Consider the following 18432-nt stretch of genomic DNA (forward strand, 5'->3'; position numbering starts at 1 on the left):
TGCTGAGTCTGGATGTTAGTTTCAAGACACAGTATTGTAGGTTTGATCAATGTACCTTTTCTAAATAGACCATATTCACGGCGTTCCCAATTTCAGTCATATTCCCCAAGGTAGTGTATTTATTGGAAAATGTTAAATTCAAGGAACTAGACTATATTCTACGATTTCATTCTGACCCCCCCAAATCACCTGGTACCAACCCCCTTATGGATTTAAAATTTGTACTGTATGTTAAGGAATATGACTGAAATTGGGGACGCGGCGGATACAGTCTATTGGGCCATCCAGGACTCCATCCTTGTTTAAATGGAAACCCTGCTGCTTTTGGAGTCCCAGGAGTAATTATCCTATCTCCTCCCTGATTGATAAACATTGGTGTGTTGACCTTTACTTGAGGGTAGTACCAACAAGATTATTATGGTTTGATGAGAGTGCATCTTAAAGGCCCTGTCTAAATAAACAGGCTGTGGCTAGGAGTAACATTTACGTCTATGGAAACAGCTGCAGCTTTTTAGTAAGTGGCTTCCATTGGCATACATACATGTAGCACTGCCAGCCACAGCCGTAACTTTTGAATACAGCTTTGTCTGGATTTAGACTACGACTCAACTACAGCGAAAGAGCAGCATAGTGAGGCACGCTGGCATATCCTGCCTGACAAATCAAGCCAACAGATCTACTGTACATATAGAGCTATTGCTTTCAGTGGTAGTAAATATATCTGGTAATCAAACCAAAATTAATTAAAATTAATCCAAGGATTCCTCAGAGCACCCCTAGGCACTGTAGCACGAGAGGAGACAATAAGAAGCAGTTACGGTTTTAGAGGTGGGATAAAACCCCAGAGGAATATTCTGGGTAAAACCCACGGAATCAGGTAGGGGCTGAAAACCTAATCCACATGTGGACCGGGCTGGGATTGAACCCAGGCTGCACGTGTGTAAATTACTAGATCTGTGAATCTGATTGGTCATTGTACATGCGCAATGCATATGAAGCAGCTTTTTCCATGTCTGCACAGGTCATGGGGATTTGACCACATCCAAAGAGCGAGCGGGCTGCGTGGAACTCCTCACTACTATCCAGCGCCGGGTCAAGCCTAAGTACCATATCTTCGGACACATCCACGAAGGCTACGGTGTCACCACCGACAACAAAACCACGTTTATTAACGCCTCCATCTGCACAGTTAACTACAGCCCCTCCAACAAGCCCATCGTGTTTGATCTCCCTACACCAAAGGTCCCCAACATGGAGGCAGAGACATCAGTTTAACCTTTTCACCTCTGTTGAGGCAGAGTTACATGTACGTCATTTTATTGACCCTTGTCTGACCTCAGGTTCTGTGACCTTTGAGATTATGATCAATAGGGTCTGTTGCAAATCCTTTGTATTGTTAATAGATGATGTAAAGTTAATAGATGGTTTAAATCTTGAAAAAAGTAGCTGATTACATTAGGGGCCTGTATTGTACGATCTTTACAATTTGGTCTGGTTTTATAATTATTTATGTGGAGGCAAGTCATGTGACTTGCATAGACTAATTAAACGTAAATATGCAAGCTGTACCATCTCGTTGCTAGTAAGCATTGCTAATTTTCTAACCCATGTTGTCAGGCAACAGTAAAGTGGTTTTTTGTTACCAATATTTGTACTAGTTTCTTAATACTTTTATGAGAAACCGTGCTACGATCAGATTTGTTCAACCAAACAAAAAAAGGGGGCCAAAATGTTTTAGGCAATAAAGGCAAGCTCAGTGATGTTTCAGCATGCTGTGCGAGAGGTAATGAGCTATTGATTATGACTTTTTGTATTAGCGTCAGTGCACAGATGAAATAGCGCTACTTTAGGGAACATTATTGGACAAATGTATTTGAAGTGCCGAAATTGGCGGGTTGAATTTGACTCCCTTTTTGGCCGTATATGCCTGTGACTTTTTCAAAACGTTTTTTAATACTTTTTTTATAAAAGTTTGTTCTTCAGAGTTATCAAAGACATTGAAATGATAGCCATTAAAAAGTACACACATGTAAAAGCACTGTAAAATCTTCAATTGCAGATGAAATTAAATGTTGCTACAAAGCCATTTGGATACGATTTGAACCGTGCGGAATCGAGAAAGCAATTGTTTCTGCAACAGCATGCAGCACATTAGCAAAATCAGGATATTTGAACTGTTGTCTCTGTTAAACCCTGATACCTCTTGCCTTCGGGTCACATCTGTTCTAGCAGGTGAAACCGAGGATGGGCTCTCAACTACTGGTTTCTACTGACACTTTCTGAATTTTATGGAATGCTCCTATTCCTGAACTTCCAGATGCAAAGACACATTCTTGACACAGTTGTCCTATCAGTCAAAACGAGTCAAATTTCCCATATGTGTCTGTGTACTGGGGTAAATCAAGTGGAAGGAATTTTTGACTGTTTTTGACGGTTACAGCAAAAGGAGGGTTTTAATCTAAAATACTGTTTGCTGTTGAAAGTAGTGTGTGGAAAATGTTTGGCAGACATTCATTGGTTGGTGATGCAGATACTGTCAAAGGACTTTTTGTACATTCTTGTTTTGTTGTTTTGTAGCTGTGGTGATGTTTTATACTGCTACTATTTTACAACTTTTGTATTTTTTCAGAGAAACACAGATTTGGAAAGTATTACTCCAAGTTGCTTCCAGATAACTTGATCAAGTACCTTGATGTTTAACAAGAAAGCTGTGCATGAAATATTGCGTGGTGTGAAGTCACGGAGTGTTGATTACAATTTAGAATTGGGTTGACAAGGGTCATCCTTTGGATTTTCATTGAGAGGGCAAGTTCTGTCAAATTCAGATGACCTCTGCAGAGTACATTTTCTGGTGGTCACATTCTTTGATCATTACCAGCAGAAATGGTGTCAAACAAAATGACATTTTAACCTTGCCCAAATCTGTTGACCATATATCATTGGTGCAGACATGTTTGATAGTACAATTAATGTGTTCAAAGCACTCCTGAAAACTTTAAAATAAATATTACTCGCAATTAAGGCTTCTCCTTTTTTTATAGAGTGCAATACATGTTCGTCCGTTGACAGTGCAAACAGCCCACATCAAGTCATTGGTCATTATTAACCATTTTTAGGCCATCATGTACCATACAAAAGCAGCTCATCTCAGTGAAACTGTGAACCTAGAGTTTAGATGTGCATCTATATGTATATCAGCCACAGTTCATGACTGCCATGGTGTACATTGCTTTTTGTACCTTGTCTCTCTATTAGTGAAACACATGCACATGCATGGACTTTTTGGAGAACACTGAAAAAAACTCAGCTTGTTTGACGTGCTGGATTTTGATACTTGTGAATTCCCAGTTTTGTGAATGCACTCAGTGATAACTTGAAACAAGACTACCTTAGAGGCAAATGAGCTATGAATAGATTCACCATTGGGTACATGTATCTCATTAAAAACTCATTTATGATTGCTTCTCTTTTTGCAAGTAACCTAACTGGTACATATGTAAACCTGGTTTAAATTCACATCATACTGCACACATGCTTGATATGTAGTATTGGGAGCTTATGAGAGTAATGAAGTAAAAATTCTCCACAACTCAGTCCTCTTAATACGGTGTTCTTTCGATGAAAAAATTGTGTTGCGTTGTGCCGACCCGCTATGCTACGATGGTTCCATTGAGTCATGCCATTGCGTTGCTTCTTTTGTTGTTACTTTTATGCTGTGTTTTGTGTTGTGTTGTGGCATTGCGTTGTGGCATCGTACTGTTTCTTGATGCTGTTGCGTCTTGCCCTCATACCGTTGCAATGTCGCATCACCTGTTATTGTATCGTTGTGGGTTAGGCCGTCATGTCCTGCCATCATGTTGTCGTGTCCTGATGTCATACCATCGCGTCATGTGTCGTGCTGTCACATCGTGTCATCTGTCGTATTGTGCCACCGTACCTTACTGTGTTTAAAAAAGGGCTGATGATTATCACACCCAATAAAGGGCGTATGTCACAAGTCATGGGGAAAAAAAGTGTGGGTGCACATGGTGCATAGGGTTCTACAAGATGTGATCATGTGATGGTATCTTTTGGTATGGTATTGGAACTGCCTTCCATCTCTTAAGACGCCCTCTATTTCCACCAGTAATGAGGCAACGGTGAGAGTACGATGTGACAGCACGATGCGATGGCACGATGCAACAGCTAAAGGGCACGACTTGATGGGTCGATGGTACAGCATAACAGGTTGAACGCACAACGTGACGGCATGAGATGGCATGACGCAATGCCGACAGTACGATGGCACGATGCTGCGGCATGATGGCGCGACATGATGAGGACTTAGGGCTGTCACTGTTTTGTCGTCTGTAAAACAACTTTGTCCTTGCTAGACAGTAGTAGCTGTTTGTCACACTCTGTAAAAAAATTTATCCTGCCTTTAGCCTCCACATCCGTGCACAGAGCAGACAGAACTGCAAGCTTTATACCAGAGGAATAAACTTGACAATTGTTTTGCAGTATTAACGACATTTTGTAAAGTAAATATATGAAGCCTTACATTGTTACAAATCGCTGTGAAATTATAACTCCCTCGTCTATTTTCTAGTTTATCAAATAATATGATATCCATCGATATGTTCATGTTATAGCATCTTGATAGTGTTCCGTTTAAATCCTCTTTTCTTTTGAGTTCTTAAAAGCCAGCCATGGGATTAATTTATTTCATACATATTTTAATATGAAAGAATTACCAGCTGAAATGTTTTATTTGGTGAGGTTAGAGAACTTCAAGGAGGAAACAAATCCACTTCATTTCAGGAAGAGAGAAAAACTATGAAAACTACAAATTTTATTTTCTGTGAAATGTATATTTTATGCTGATGTGACACTGTCATCAGTGTTATGAAGTCAATTATTTTTGAACTGCGCCAAAATGAAGGCTGTTGTCGAATTTTTATTTGTTCTACCTCCTTTGGGAAAAGTAATTCTCTTTTTTTTTCTTTGAAAATTGCTACACTTCTCTTTCAGACAGAACATCAGTCTTGACTAAGTATTGAGTACCTTCAGCAAAGTTGTTTCATGATTGTGCAGTGATTTGAATGTCCAAGAGATTTATTGTCGTAACTCAAGTCTAATATTACAAAGAGTGTGGAAAACTCGTTTCCATTAACCTTCCAATCTTGACAAGGTTTTGGAGGATTTTGTAGGATTGAGGAAGGTAGAGCCTAACCACTAGTACATGTTCCTTGATCCTCCTGCAAGATAAGGTACAGAAAACATGCTTTTCATCTTCTGCAGAGTAAGGTGTTTTTGAAGATAAAGGAAGGTTCCTCGATAGTTTTCAGAAGTTTGGGTTATTACGTCATGCTTTGTGCAATTTTTGTAATTACATTTGTTGTGAGTACATCAAAACGTATATTAATTTTCAAACAAGGGCAACTTTTGTTAGAGCCTGGTATTTACATGTACGTAACAGGTCTTAAAAGCGTGATTGTACTAAAGGTATAAATACTATTTGAAAAGAATTAGGTAAATATACATTGGTATATTTTTGGTTTTGTCTGACATAGAATTTCATCCTTTGTGTTTCATATTTTATCACATTTTGTCATTGGTTAAAAAGTTAAATGTTAGGCTGTGCAATTTGTGCTTGAGTAAATATGTGCAATGTAAAAACAAATTGTGCTGTACATTTTTGTAAAAAAAAGGTTTCTAGGGATCCAAATCGCTCTCTGAAAGTGTGTAATGTGTAGGTTTTTTTCCTGAGATCTTGGGCTTTGAACATAGTATCATGAATCAGTGGTGTTTCTACCACAACTCTTTTCACAAGTCCCAGCCATGAGTAGGTCCCAGCCATGAGTAGGTCCCAGCCATGAGTAGCAGGGTGAATTAATGACAAAGGAATACTTTTGTCACAATTCAATTGAATCATTTGTGGCTAAAGTCAGGACAACCTTTGATGGACTTCCAGGGACTGGTGACGGACTTGACCACAATGCTGTCATAATGATGGATTGTGATTTGTGTACATGTACAGGTACATAAAGCATGTGATGAGTGGGCTTTCCTGGGCAATCTGTGTCCGTGGGAAGAGGTGCTGGGTCAAACTTTGATGGTTGCCCCTTGTGTTTTGCGCATGACACCCAATTACAGACCCAAGGGGATTTCACCTTATCTGTATTAGATCAGGAAATATACACACATACTTGTTCTGTAGTTGAGGGACTACACAGTTGTTAAAGCGGACATTTGTAGGGGCCAAAAACATTAAAGGGACACTTAATGTCCTCACAACTTAACTGGGTCTCAACGTTCCTGACAAGAGAAATTGTCTCAAATGCAGTGAAAGTCTGGGCATTAGTGCATGCCCACAAGTGTGTCAATATAGTAGGACATCATTGTGCCCCGTAGTAGTACGCAGGTAACATGCCGTCTGCATGCCGTGCCTGTTGACAATTTTGATGTGCTAATTTGGAGTTGTTTCCGTCATTGTGGTATATAAACTCAAATTGGAACCTTTGAAATATCATATTGGTGACTGGAAAATTTAACTTTGTCTGAGGGGCATGGATATGATGGTGCTTATGAGAAAAGTAATACCTATCAAACTGCCGTTCAGTATTAGACAATATAATACACGTATGTTTGTGTACATGTACACGAAGGCCTGCCCCTGGCTCTGTGGTACAGTTGCAGAACATAACTGGCGACTTCTCAGAAATCTTGACTTCTCTGATATGCAGACACTGATTCCCAAATGTAAAGACACGTACATGTATGTATGTTTCAGGAGAGCCTTGAGATCAAAAGAGACATTATGAGAATGAGTAGCATGACATTCATATGACCCCTGAGGTGGGATCAACTCATGGGCATTTGATGTGTAAGCGTTTGTGAAAACGACATGTACATGTAGGTCAGAACTAGGCCATCTGTCAATGTGCAAAGACCTACATGTATACAATTTCAAAACCTTTGAGGCTGTTGCCTATCCCGGTATGCATGTGTATTGTGATAGGAAGTCAGGATTTCAGTCTAAATGCAAGTGTCCTCTACTCTCTCGCAGTGACTTCACCCAAGTCATTTGGCTAATGACTGGAAGTAACACGTTTTTTTTTTCTGTTTATAGACAAGTAATTCAGATATGGTCATTATTGGCCTGCACAGTGCCGTTGTTTAGTGCATGCACAGATCAAGTCCATTGCTTCTCTCAATTCATTTTGTAACGTCACTTTTGTGGCATTAACCTCTTTTTTACATCCAAGACTGGTCTTCCTTGAAGTCGACCAAATTTTCTATTGCCAACAATAACGCTTTTCACGGATGACAGCATCGTGGCAACATGTACGTACATCTTTTTAAATCTGGCAACTTAAGAGTGAACCTTTATGTAACAATTTATAACTGCCAAAATGTCAGCGTTGTTTGAAGAAATCTAATTTTGTTCTGTGTACCTAGCTTTTACTACACTGCAGAGTTTTTAGTACCAGTGTACCATTTTAAATATACATTTGTTTATGAAATATGGTTTACATTAAGTAAAAGGGAACTTTTTGCCTAGTTTATTAAGTACATGTATATGCATTGAAGAAAGGAGTTTTACCTGCCAAAATGTGGTTTATTGGCAGCAGGCAGTTAAATCCTCGTGCCCTATAAAATATTACCTGCTTTCTGTTTCTACCACATTCTTTCTTTTTTAATGATTAAATTCTTGAGGTGCTGCTAGCTGCAAGTTACATGTACCTGTAAATGTGAAGGAGTTTTGAGGACCGTCATACTGGCGATTTGCAATAGTGTGCCTCCAAGAGTTTCCAACGTGTTGGCCAATCACAGCGTGCAAAATCTGTCGATCTGTTCCAAACGCGCATTGGGTCGACAGATTTTGTGCATTGTGATTGTGATTTGTGAATCGCCCGTATTGTTTTGCTACCAGAAAAAAAGATGAAGGTAACTAAACCACGGAAAGCCAATAGGGGATCCTGCAGTCCTGTAAAGATTGTTATCTGGGAAAGAGGGATCTTGAACTTGTATTAACCCCTTCGCGACGGGTGACGGTAAGAGCTGCCGTAAAAATTGAGATCCTCAGCCTGCTTTTTAGCTTCATTATTCTTGGCCCACGCTCGAGTGAACACAGTGAAAGTAGGCATACCCTGGCTCTTGTATATATGGTGATTGGCCTTTGTGTGTTGCCAAGAAATGAAAAGGCCGAATTTGCATCATAATCACCAGCTTCACAATAATCCCCACTTTAAAAGGAGGCAATGGGAATGTGGAAGGGTGAGTAGAGCCGCATGCCACTGAACAATCAGCCTTTTCACTGTGTAATTCAAAGCGTGCAGAGAACGCAGGCCACAAACCGAGAATTTGCAGTTTGGCAGGTGGCCTTCGTGGCCAAGTGAGGCTGGAATTCTCGGAGTTGGCTTTCAGAAAAAAGTTCCCGTCATCGAGGGGTTAAGAAGAAAGTCGGAGAACTAAACAAGCCTGGCTGAAAAGTAGAGTTACAAAATGCTGCTGCTTTCTGTAAACAATGTACATGTACCTAGTCATGCCCAAATAGAAGTATTTATATCAACTGAAAAATAAAAATTAAAACAAGTACATTTGGGGAAGGGCAGATGTGGCCTTTCCTTAATCCACCATTGTCAGGATGAATGGTGTTGCATGTAAAGGGACCATTATTATTGACCTAGCCATTTTATATCAATTTTAAAGATATCAGTAGTACATATTTAAGGCAGATATGAGGCGTTCTTTAATGACTGCATATGCCTTCATATATTTGGCAATTCATGTTAAAACAGTAACTGAATCATAAACCATTATTGATATAGCATAGGAGAGACCACTACTTACTAGGAACGTTATCACTTGCAAAAATACAGGTTATTTTGGTCAGGTGATTTAATCCTGAACCAAGTACGAGGACGCTGTGAAATGGCAAGACGGCAGAAAAGGAAAAGTTGACTATTTTATTGTGGAGAAATTTTTGGTAGAGATGGTATGGTGTTGTAACTGTGCAATAATGGTTTAAAGGTTTAATTTCATGAAGCGACATTTGTCAGGTTGGTGGGCCAAGTGGAAAAGTTCATGTAACGTGTAGGTCTCTAGCTGGCAAAGAGTTTGTAAGTGGTGTTTTACTCTGGAGCTGTAAATTTGGCTTGTAAACATGATATAAATAATTACATGTACAAAAGCAGGCTAGTGACAGGATGGTTCCACTACGATATGAAGGATGTGGCATATGAAAGTATTGAATTTGTGTGTGTTGAAGGGATTGCGACATTTCTTAACCCAACATGAACAGCAAAAATCACAGCGAAAGGGTAGTATTTTAAAGCATGTGACGTGCGTTCCCAAAGTTTATTGTGGTGTAGGCATAATTACCTGTATCTAACTGCAGCTTGGCTAATTGTTTTACTACACTGCATGGTTGAACTTTCTAGTTAACTATTTAGAACTAGAATGCAAGTTGAAGCGACAACCATTTGTTAACCACTGAGTTTCCCTGGTAGCCTACATTCTGGGTACCAGGCAAACTCGACCAGTAGTTGACAAATGGATGTCATTGAACTTGCACTGTCTGAGCCCCGTTTTGTCATGAAATACACAGGGAACGACTGACAAAATAACTGCGTGAAATGGCACCATTTGTAATCAGTGAAGTATGCAAGCACCAGTTGGACTTTGTCATGCTAAGACTATGGTCATTTGAGTGGGACCGATTGTACTGCCCACATCACACAAGATTGATGGTAGAACCCTACTGCAGTTAAACATCTCCATTTTGGATTGGCATGAAAATACACCGTGTTCATTGTGGCACCCAGTAGCTATGTCAAATATGAAATAGCCTATTTATCCAAGCTTGGTGGGTGGTTGGGTAGGAACTACACAGGGTTGGAGTCCAATTGATGTCTGCCCCTTGTTCTCACTAGCTTTTTCTCCCACCAAGTCAGTGCACCTGTGGTCATCTGTAACTGGATCGTGGGGTTGGAAATGGGCAGGTTCAAAAAAATCAAACACCACAGACATATTTTGAATGTGCCAAACTTTGTAAAAAACCAGTGCAGTGTTTATCTTTTTTCAGGTACAATGCGTGAGGTAACGAGGTTAAAGCACGGCTAAATGTTGCGACGGTGAAGGTTCATGCAAAAGCACTTTTTGTGCAGTTACAGTGGTTAGAATTGTTGAATTTTGAATGGGAGCTCTTGCTGCTCTGCCATATAGGTTTTTATACTTTTGGATTAATGGCCAGAGAATGTGCTCTTTTGTACGGCATTTGCTACGGAAAAATAAAATACTATGAATATTAGGAAAAAGTGTTGTCTGTATTTTGTACAGTGTAAATCAAACTGGAGACGGGTTGCTATTTACAAAAGTTTACTTTATTTTCTGATTCACAAAATACTTGACAAGTTGACATGAAAACTGATAAAATTCGGATGTAGCTACATTTGATGCATGTTACATTGCGTTGGCTTTGGTCAGAGTTGAAATCATGTCAGTCCACAAGTCAGTTCCCAAATCAAGTTAGAACTAAAGAAATTAGCAATGAGAAAGGGTTGCTTTTGTCCAAGTTCATTAAAATAGCTTGTGAGTTGACTTTGAATGACTTTTGACTGACTTCGGGTGACTTATGGCGACTCAAGACTGACTCAATGCCAACTCTAGCTTTCAATTCATAAATGAAATCTGTCTCATATTTACAATAATTCAAAGCAGAGAACAAATGAGATGAACAGGGGATGCAATTTCTGTGAACAATTTCAAATGATAAAAGAGCTCTGACTAAAGAGTTCTTTTGCGGACTCCTGCAATGTTCTGTTCAAGGCAATGTACATTCCAAACTTGAGGCGAGTCTCTCCTCGAGGGAAACAGTAATTATTCATAGATTTTACAGCTTTGTATTGTTTAAAACAAGTGTTCCATTACTACAGCAAAAACCCTAAGGTGACCCAAAGTGTGTCCCCTCAATTTGCTTATTAATGACATCAGACAGCATTTTCCATCATCCCCAATAAATTAATTCTATTTTACCGAATTTGTAAGGCAGCTTGCCTCCCCTCTGGTTAAAAATGAAACTGCGACAGAAAATGATTACTTCTCTTTTTCAAAAATAATTTAAAATAAACTGCTTACACTCTTACTAGCATGCCACCAAATCCACCTGCCATCAAAAGAGGGCAGTATTTAAGCCAATGAATCTATGTAAAAGTTACAGCATCCGATGCATAAACAAGTCATTTTTATCTACATTGTACAACTCAAAAAGACTTCTGCATGAGCACTGTGATATACAATTACAGCTTGAACAAGTCTGGAGCATAATTCCAAACGGTTGTAGGACAAAATTTTGCTAGATAGATAGCAAATTTACCCCACATTTAGAGCTGAGAACTAGTTTCACATGCATGTGCATCACACAGCATTTTGAACCGGTAACCCGTTTTTGGCTTAGCGAAGTTGTGAGTTAAGTAATTCAAAGTTCAGGTCAATTTAAGACCAAGGAAAACGTTATGATAAAAATCTGAGAAGTGCATGGTTACCATGGCAATTTTTATTTGCTCTCAACATCTCATAAGATATAAACTAATCTTTATTACCCACAGGTTTTTGGGCTAGGGAGGGAAGGACTTACGTAGGAGAACAGAGGATGGGGTTTAATGCGAGGGGGGGGAGATCAAGACTCACTCTCTTCTGAGATTATCTAATCTGGCCTGAAGGTCATCGTCCTCTCCCCCTCCCTCTGCTACGGCTTGCTTCGCTGGCTCCGCCTTCTGTGTCAGCGCACCACCCGTTCCTGGAATCGCTGTTGGCAAAAAAGAAACAGATCTCTCTTCTAAAATCCAAATGAACTGCGCATCTTGTTCCAATTTGGAAGAAAGCTGTAAACGTCTGCATGGCTTGCTCAAGGACACAAGCAATACCGTTCCATTCTCTTGTCTCTTACAGCGGCATTATCTCTCTCTGGACATAGCTGACTCTTGCTCATACCGACACATAAAGCCCTGTTCTAAAGTGTGCTTTACGTGTGATTGAAACGAATGAGACAGGCACTCCACGTACCACAAAGTTATAACAAACATTTTGGCCAGGCGGAGCCTAGTTTGTATAAATTAAAGTGGAAAGTCTAGCCTCCGAGGATGGCCAGTCTGTTGACATCATGGCCTCTGATCTGACCCAGTCTTCAAATCATTTATGTGGTTATGCACATGTACTCTTGAGAACTAAATTGATGCGACAAGGAGGGCAGCTCTATCAAAACAAACTACAGCCAATACAATTTCAGCAATATTAAGGGCTTCGACTGCATGTAAACTATAAACTGTTTTGAATACGAGATCGTCAATTTTGGGCACCGAAATCTAACGAGCATTAAGATTTAACTGCACACATTCTCTGCCCTTGTGTCATTGTAATGTGCAGTGTATAAACCATTTCCATCCCTTGACAACCTCTGTGCGTTTTAAATGAACATGAAAAGATAACATACTAGTGCAAACAACTTACCGGTGAGTTCATCAGTGAGCACAAGGCCAAGCTCATCCAGGACTTGAGACACGACGGCATCGCTAAAAGGAGACAAATGATGCAGTGAGAAATGAATGCATAGTCACACTGAATAATTTTGGCTTTCCTTCTGTGATGAGCCAAGCGAATTCTAAAAGAGCAAGAAACCACGCAAATATACATTTCCATTCCCCTATTAGTGACGGCAGAGAGAAACAGGTCTGAAATTGAACACCAATTCCTGTGTGCACCCAGGGCTCTAGAAAAGAAGCGATGAGTTTGTACACATTCAAATGAAAACCAGTTCAGTACATCTCACGTCACACAATGTCTCATTCAAACCAGTTTTTATGAGTGATCAAACCATCTATGATTTTTGTGTGGAGTCAACCCTGATAACAGGTTGTCAGCAGTAGTGTCACAGGATTTTTTTTTCGGGGGGGGCGCACACATTTTTTCAACGGGGCACTGAAAGCAGACGAAGTGCAGCCTGTACAGTATAGCTTCAAAATTTCAAAGGGAAAGGGAGGAACTGGGGGAGGGGCATGGACTTCTGGGCTGTGGGAGGGGCATGGACTTCTGCTGGGGGTGGCACTGGTTGACAGTTACAAACACCATGAAATCCTGGTAAAAGAAACATGAAGAACTAAAAGAAACCAAACCACATGGTACATGTGCATGTTCCTCTTTATAATGGCCATTACAGTGCTTTGCACCTTTAACCCGCCTCTGCTGAAGTCGCTCTTTGGGTCAATTAGAAAGCTGCACAAAGATGTACAGCTGTGTCATGCTGTGCACTGCACCAACTATCCCTCACAGGAATATCAGATTGCACTTTTGTGCTGTCCAACAACTGTGCCTTACTGTTTCATGTGCATAATTGTGCAGTAAACCAACTGCAGTGAAGAGGACTGCACGAAAGACCCTGTGATATTTTGTGCCGGCAACCAACCGTATGCTCATTGAACCCGTGCATATTTGTGTTCCATGTAAAAACACATGCACAAGAGTGACTGTTAGCATTCATGCATATCTGTTAAATCATAGATGGGTTAATGGCATTTAGCAAAGGTGGCGGTTTTGAGTTTCTCTCACGTTTCTTCCTCATCTTCCTCATCGCCAAGAGCATCGTCAACCGCATCATTCATCATCTCCTCCTTCATGTCCAGAATCTCAGACTGCTTCTCAAATTCCATCATGATCTTCTGAATTTGTGGTAGCTTCAACTGTTTCAAGTGAGAAGAGACAGAACCTTATTGGTCATGGAAGCTGTAGTGTTCTAACTCCGTCAACATCCACCTTATGGCCGTATTGATTTCCTTTTTAATTGCTGCTGAAAAAACTCGAATGAATTCAATGTAACAACGAAACGTTTTCGACCTCATCAGGTATTAGTCTGCCATGTACAAAGGTCAGATGGGTTCATGTGAAGATAAACAGTCAGAAAGTGACAGCAGTCTGGCTGTAATTTCCCCTCTGGTTAAGTTCCGCCCCTGCCTGAAGCACTCCCTCACCACCAAGGAAGAGACCCGCTCATGGGAAATTTTCCAACCCAGGATGATTCATGTGCTTGGCGCACATGTGCAAATGTGCATAAACATGCGGTTTTCAAGTAAGGATCATCACTACAGTCTACATTTAAAAGCATGTTATTTCTTGTTCCTCCATGGAGTGAATGCTGTTTAGAACTTTTGGGCCTTTCACTTGGCATACAACGTAGAGATGTGGAAGAATTTGAGCAGTATGTTATTATAGTGTGCAGATCTTGAACAAAGACTTTACTGGACCACTGGAAGGCAAAACTGGTGTATTTAGGTAGTTTGAAGGGGTTCTTATGGAGATTACACTTTGACTTAACATAGAAGACACGCAGTAGAACTTTGGACAATTCCTTAAACTATGCTGAAGTCATAATTTGGGTGAGTTGGTAAGCTGCACAAAGATGCACAGCTGTGTCATGATGTGCACTGCACCAACTATCCCTCACAGGAATATCAGATTGCACTTTTGTGCTACCCAACAACTGTGCTTCACTGTTTCATGTGCATCATTGTGCAGTAAACCAACTGCAGTGAAGAGGACGGCACAAAAGACCCTGGTCATTTTGTGCTGGCAACCAACCGTATGCACATTGAACCTGTGCATGTTTGTGTTCCATAAAGACAACACATGCACAAGAGTGACTGTTGGCATTCGTGCATATCTGTGCTGTTAAACCACAGGAGGGTTAAACCAAACTGAATGGTGACCACTGACTACTGCGATCCTGCAGCAATCAAAGCTAGCCTGGCTCTTACCCACCCACCTGTCTGTTCATGGCCTGCATAGCCTTTGTCACCCCCTTCATGGCATCAGTCATGGCCTGGTTGGATCTCAGGGTTTGGATCTTCAAGGAGACGGCCTGGATGTTGGCTCGCATCATGATGAACTTCTTGACGTATCTCCGAGTCCTGACCAAGTCTTTAGCCATTACCTTGACTGCGTCCTTGGAAGAACATAAGACATAAGTGAACTGGTCATTCAAACTGGCAAATGTCACCTCATTAGGTGAAGCCATTTATTCACAGGGAAGCCATTTGTGATCCTGTTCCCTGAATCTACCATACAGTATATAATGTAATCTGTTAAATAGGGTTGGTGCCAGACCATTTTGGGTTCCAAGTCTCCCTTTCAGTGTTTTAAATGTGGCTTAAAACTCTCAAATATAATTTATTCTAATATAATTTAGATATAATTCATCACAAAATTTACATTATTCCAAACGTAAACTGGCATGAATTGTAATGAACTTTTATTCTATTGCTGTTATTTGCTCTCGGTTCCAAAAATGAAAAGTTAATTTCCCTTTGAGTTCAAGATGGCTGACACATGAATACAATCCATTACCCATTACATTCCATTCATTAACTTGGGTAGCTTAATTAACAATCCATTTACTAATTCATCAAACTATTCCACACATCTTCCTCCATGCACATAAACGGTAAAATATTTTCATACAACTGCTTCCTGAGCAGATCAGCCAACAAGCATTCTGATGAAATTTAAATGTGCTGTGATTAGTCAACTGCCCTCAAGTGACAGCCTCCAGGACATGGCAAAGAATGTTTAATCCTGTCCTCGGTGAACAAAATTTTCAGAAATTGTTCCATTTCAAAGACATTTCAGGGATTGGGAATATACGTCACAGGTACCTGGCCATATCAGGGTATTGTTTGTGAAATAAACATAATTGGTAATTTCTTGCAATGGTCAGTTGTACTGACCTATACTGTCAGTGCATACAATTTAACATGTATGCCTCCCTCAACTCAGTCCTGCAACTGCGACAGCGTTTGATTTGACACTCAAGTCTGACTCAGTTACTTGGGGCAGTGTACCACACAACATGCCAACCAAAGCAGCTTAGTCCTGCGTTGCATTGCGAAGGAAATCAGGCTCTGCTGTAAATAATTCCAAAAAAATAGCTGAATTGTGTTATTTTGCTATCCCAAAAGCTTGCTTACCATCTGTCCTTGCTTGGCCATCTTCTTGATATCTGCAATGACCTTTTTCTCCTGGCCTTCCATCCTCGTCCGTTCCCTATCCAGCTCCCTCATGGCTCTATTTAAGGCCCTCTGGTTTTGCTTCAGCATTTCTGCTGGTGTCTTCTTTTTTCCGAAAAGGAATGACATTGTTGGAAGCGGATGAGGGTGACAATTACGTAAAACAATCCTGAAGGGGGAAATCAAATAAGAGTATTATGGTTATGTCCAAAAAAGTATCATTAGCTCTCCACAAACATCATATTCACTAAAAAAAAAATGAAAAAGGAGAATGAAACGTAGTAAACACAACCGGTGCAATCATCGTCGGGTGAAACAAGAGATTGGTGAGTAAAAGTGTCAGACTTTTCAAAAAATACAAAGTTTAGTCTCATGGTCTGAAACCTCTGGTACACATTTTCAAGAGCTACAGGTGCCTCAAGGTTGCTGTTACCAGGAAATTTGAATGTTAAAGTGGAATCTGTGTAACCAGATCATTTACCTCAAGAGCTCAATTAAAAACAAATACATGTACATAGCGTTACAACCCCATGTAAACAACGGCTCAAAGTCGTACGGGGAAGTGACTTGGAGTTCTTCAGGTACCCCATACCCAGGCTTAATGCTCACTGTATTTGGTCAACACACAGAGATAATTTCGGTCTTGGTCTCAGACTATCGGTCTTGGTTGTGGTCTTGGATTACGCTTTCGGGTCTAGTCTTATTCTTGGACTGTTGGTCTTGGTCTCAGTCTTGGTCTCGGACTGCCTGGTCTTGACTACAACCAGAGAACTGGAACTTTTGTAATTGTGGCAAATAGCATCGAGTGCAACCACCAAGTGAAGTGACCGAAGCACATAATGACCGGGGTTCTCTTCGCTTGCAGCCATATCTAGTTCCACTTATTCTGCACCTTTCATTCAATGACTTTTAAGTTGTCCGTTTTTTCCGCCATTTTAAATATTTCCATGTTTTGACAAAATCTGTACATATGTAGCATGATGTATGAGATTTTTTTACTCCAAACCGTGCACAATACATTGTACACATTGATCAACAGCTTATCCTGTGAAAACAATCATGGTTGCACAACCATGATGTAGTTGGTTTCCGGCTTGTTACGTAAAATAAACCTATTCATACAATCTCTGCAATAGGGAACCATTGACTGACATGATAGTCTTGAATACAAGGCTTATGTGCTCAGCACGCTAACTGCCTGCATACGCCTGCACAAATCAACTCACCTGAGATACGTGTTCAGAAAGTTCACTACGCGGTGCAATACTTACATGCTGTGCGCGTGCCACTGCTGGAACTCTGGTTGTCGTTCGACGACTGTAAAGACATGCAGGCACAGGCAGCGCATACCGCATCAAATACAAGCTTGGCAGCCTTCCTTTTAAGGCTTTCAAAGGACAAGAGCTGCACATGCATGCAGTGTGCGACCATCATTGAACTCAAGATGCATTTGAGGTGAATATAAATGCATTCCCGTTTGTGTTTGTGTAAAAAAGGAAAAACTGAAATTGAATCTAAGGCTTAGTTTAGGGCAGGAAACAATTCTATATTTTACACAGACATTCACGGACAATACCCCCAGAACTGTGGGATCTGATGGAGCGATCAGACGTCAGACTCCACAGTTTTAGGGGTAGGCCTAGGCTAGTGCGGCCAACACTAATTTTCCCTTAAAATGCTACAACAGCCATCAAAAAGTGATCGCCTTGGGAAGAGTTCCATATATGGACACCAGTAATTATTCCCTACAGTCACCTATTAGCCATCAAAAAGCATAAACACGTCTAGAAAAGTTCAATTTAGGAGGGAAAATACGAAGTGGTTTACTGAAAAAACACTTGAACCATTCCAGGTTGACTTCGAAGTTTTCAGATCTAGCTCACAGGGTTTGTGCTCGGGGTGTCAAGTGGCGTCCATATATGGAACTCTTTCCACAATGTGTCCTAAAAGTAATGTTTAATTTAGAAAATCCCAAAGCATCTACTTAAAAAACACTTAGCCTAGGCCTAAGTTTTTTTTTTTTTTTCTGACAAGTCTCATAGGTTTGTGCATAAAGCATCAAGTGTATGCTGGGGTGGCCCTGGTCTCCACTCCCTGTGGTTAAATTAATCTCGTAACTTTGCTCGTATACATTGAACACTTTGCTCTATAGCTGAACTTACCACGGGAATTAACTAATACGGTCTTCAGACTTTTACGAAGTTGTTATCAATGAAGATACTGTGACCAAGAAGGCAGGAAAACAATAATACAGTCTAACCATGGAGGTAGTGACGAATATTCACCGTACACACTCACGGTCACGGGAGGGTAGATTTATTTTTCTGTTTAGACATATGACCTCATCGTCTATATTGTAAACGCCATGTAGTTGATGGTATTAGGTTCACGTTAT

General features: G+C 40.4%; 2 protein-coding genes across 3 annotated transcripts in view; one reads left to right on the forward strand and one right to left on the reverse strand.

Annotated features, from left to right (window-relative positions):
- LOC110991103 (metallophosphoesterase MPPED2-like) overlaps nucleotides 1-10301 on the forward strand; it is a 28958-nt gene extending 18657 nt beyond the window's left edge. For both annotated transcript variants that reach the window (XM_022256273.2, XM_022256275.2), the window contains exon 7: nucleotides 1022-10301. In XM_022256273.2, the coding sequence (XP_022111965.2) occupies nucleotides 1022-1275 (254 nt within the window). In that variant the 3' untranslated portion in view covers nucleotides 1276-10301. The remainder of the gene's footprint in view (nucleotides 1-1021) is intronic.
- Nucleotides 10302-10345: 44 nt separating this feature from the next.
- On the reverse strand, nucleotides 10346-18359 carry LOC110991178 (charged multivesicular body protein 2a-like). Its single transcript, XM_022256413.2, has 6 exons — nucleotides 18200-18359; nucleotides 15999-16206; nucleotides 14798-14977; nucleotides 13588-13718; nucleotides 12493-12554; nucleotides 10346-11791 (listed from the first exon to the last, which is right to left on the reverse strand). The coding sequence occupies exons 2-6, from the start codon at nucleotides 16164-16166 to the stop codon at nucleotides 11670-11672; spliced, it is 663 nt and encodes a 220-aa protein (XP_022112105.1). The 5' UTR covers nucleotides 16167-16206; nucleotides 18200-18359; the 3' UTR covers nucleotides 10346-11669.
- Between the last annotated feature and the right edge of the window lie 73 nt (nucleotides 18360-18432).

This window comes from Acanthaster planci, linkage group LG03, assembly GCF_054643075.1.
Source record: "Acanthaster planci isolate LZ-2023a linkage group LG03, COTS_SCS, whole genome shotgun sequence".
Lineage (NCBI taxonomy): Eukaryota > Metazoa > Echinodermata > Asteroidea > Valvatida > Acanthasteridae > Acanthaster > Acanthaster planci.

Coding starts and splice junctions, on each gene's coding strand:
- LOC110991178 (XM_022256413.2), bottom strand. CDS start 16,166: ATGTCATTCCTTTTCGGAAAAAAGAAGACACCAGCAGAAATGCTGAAG. Junction 14,978..15,998: donor TGGCCAAGCAAGGACAGATG/GTAAGCAAGCTT, acceptor TGTTCTTCCAAG/GACGCAGTCAAGGTAATGGC. Junction 13,719..14,797: donor TGCAGGCCATGAACAGACAG/GTGGGTGGGTAA, acceptor CACTTGAAACAG/TTGAAGCTACCACAAATTCA.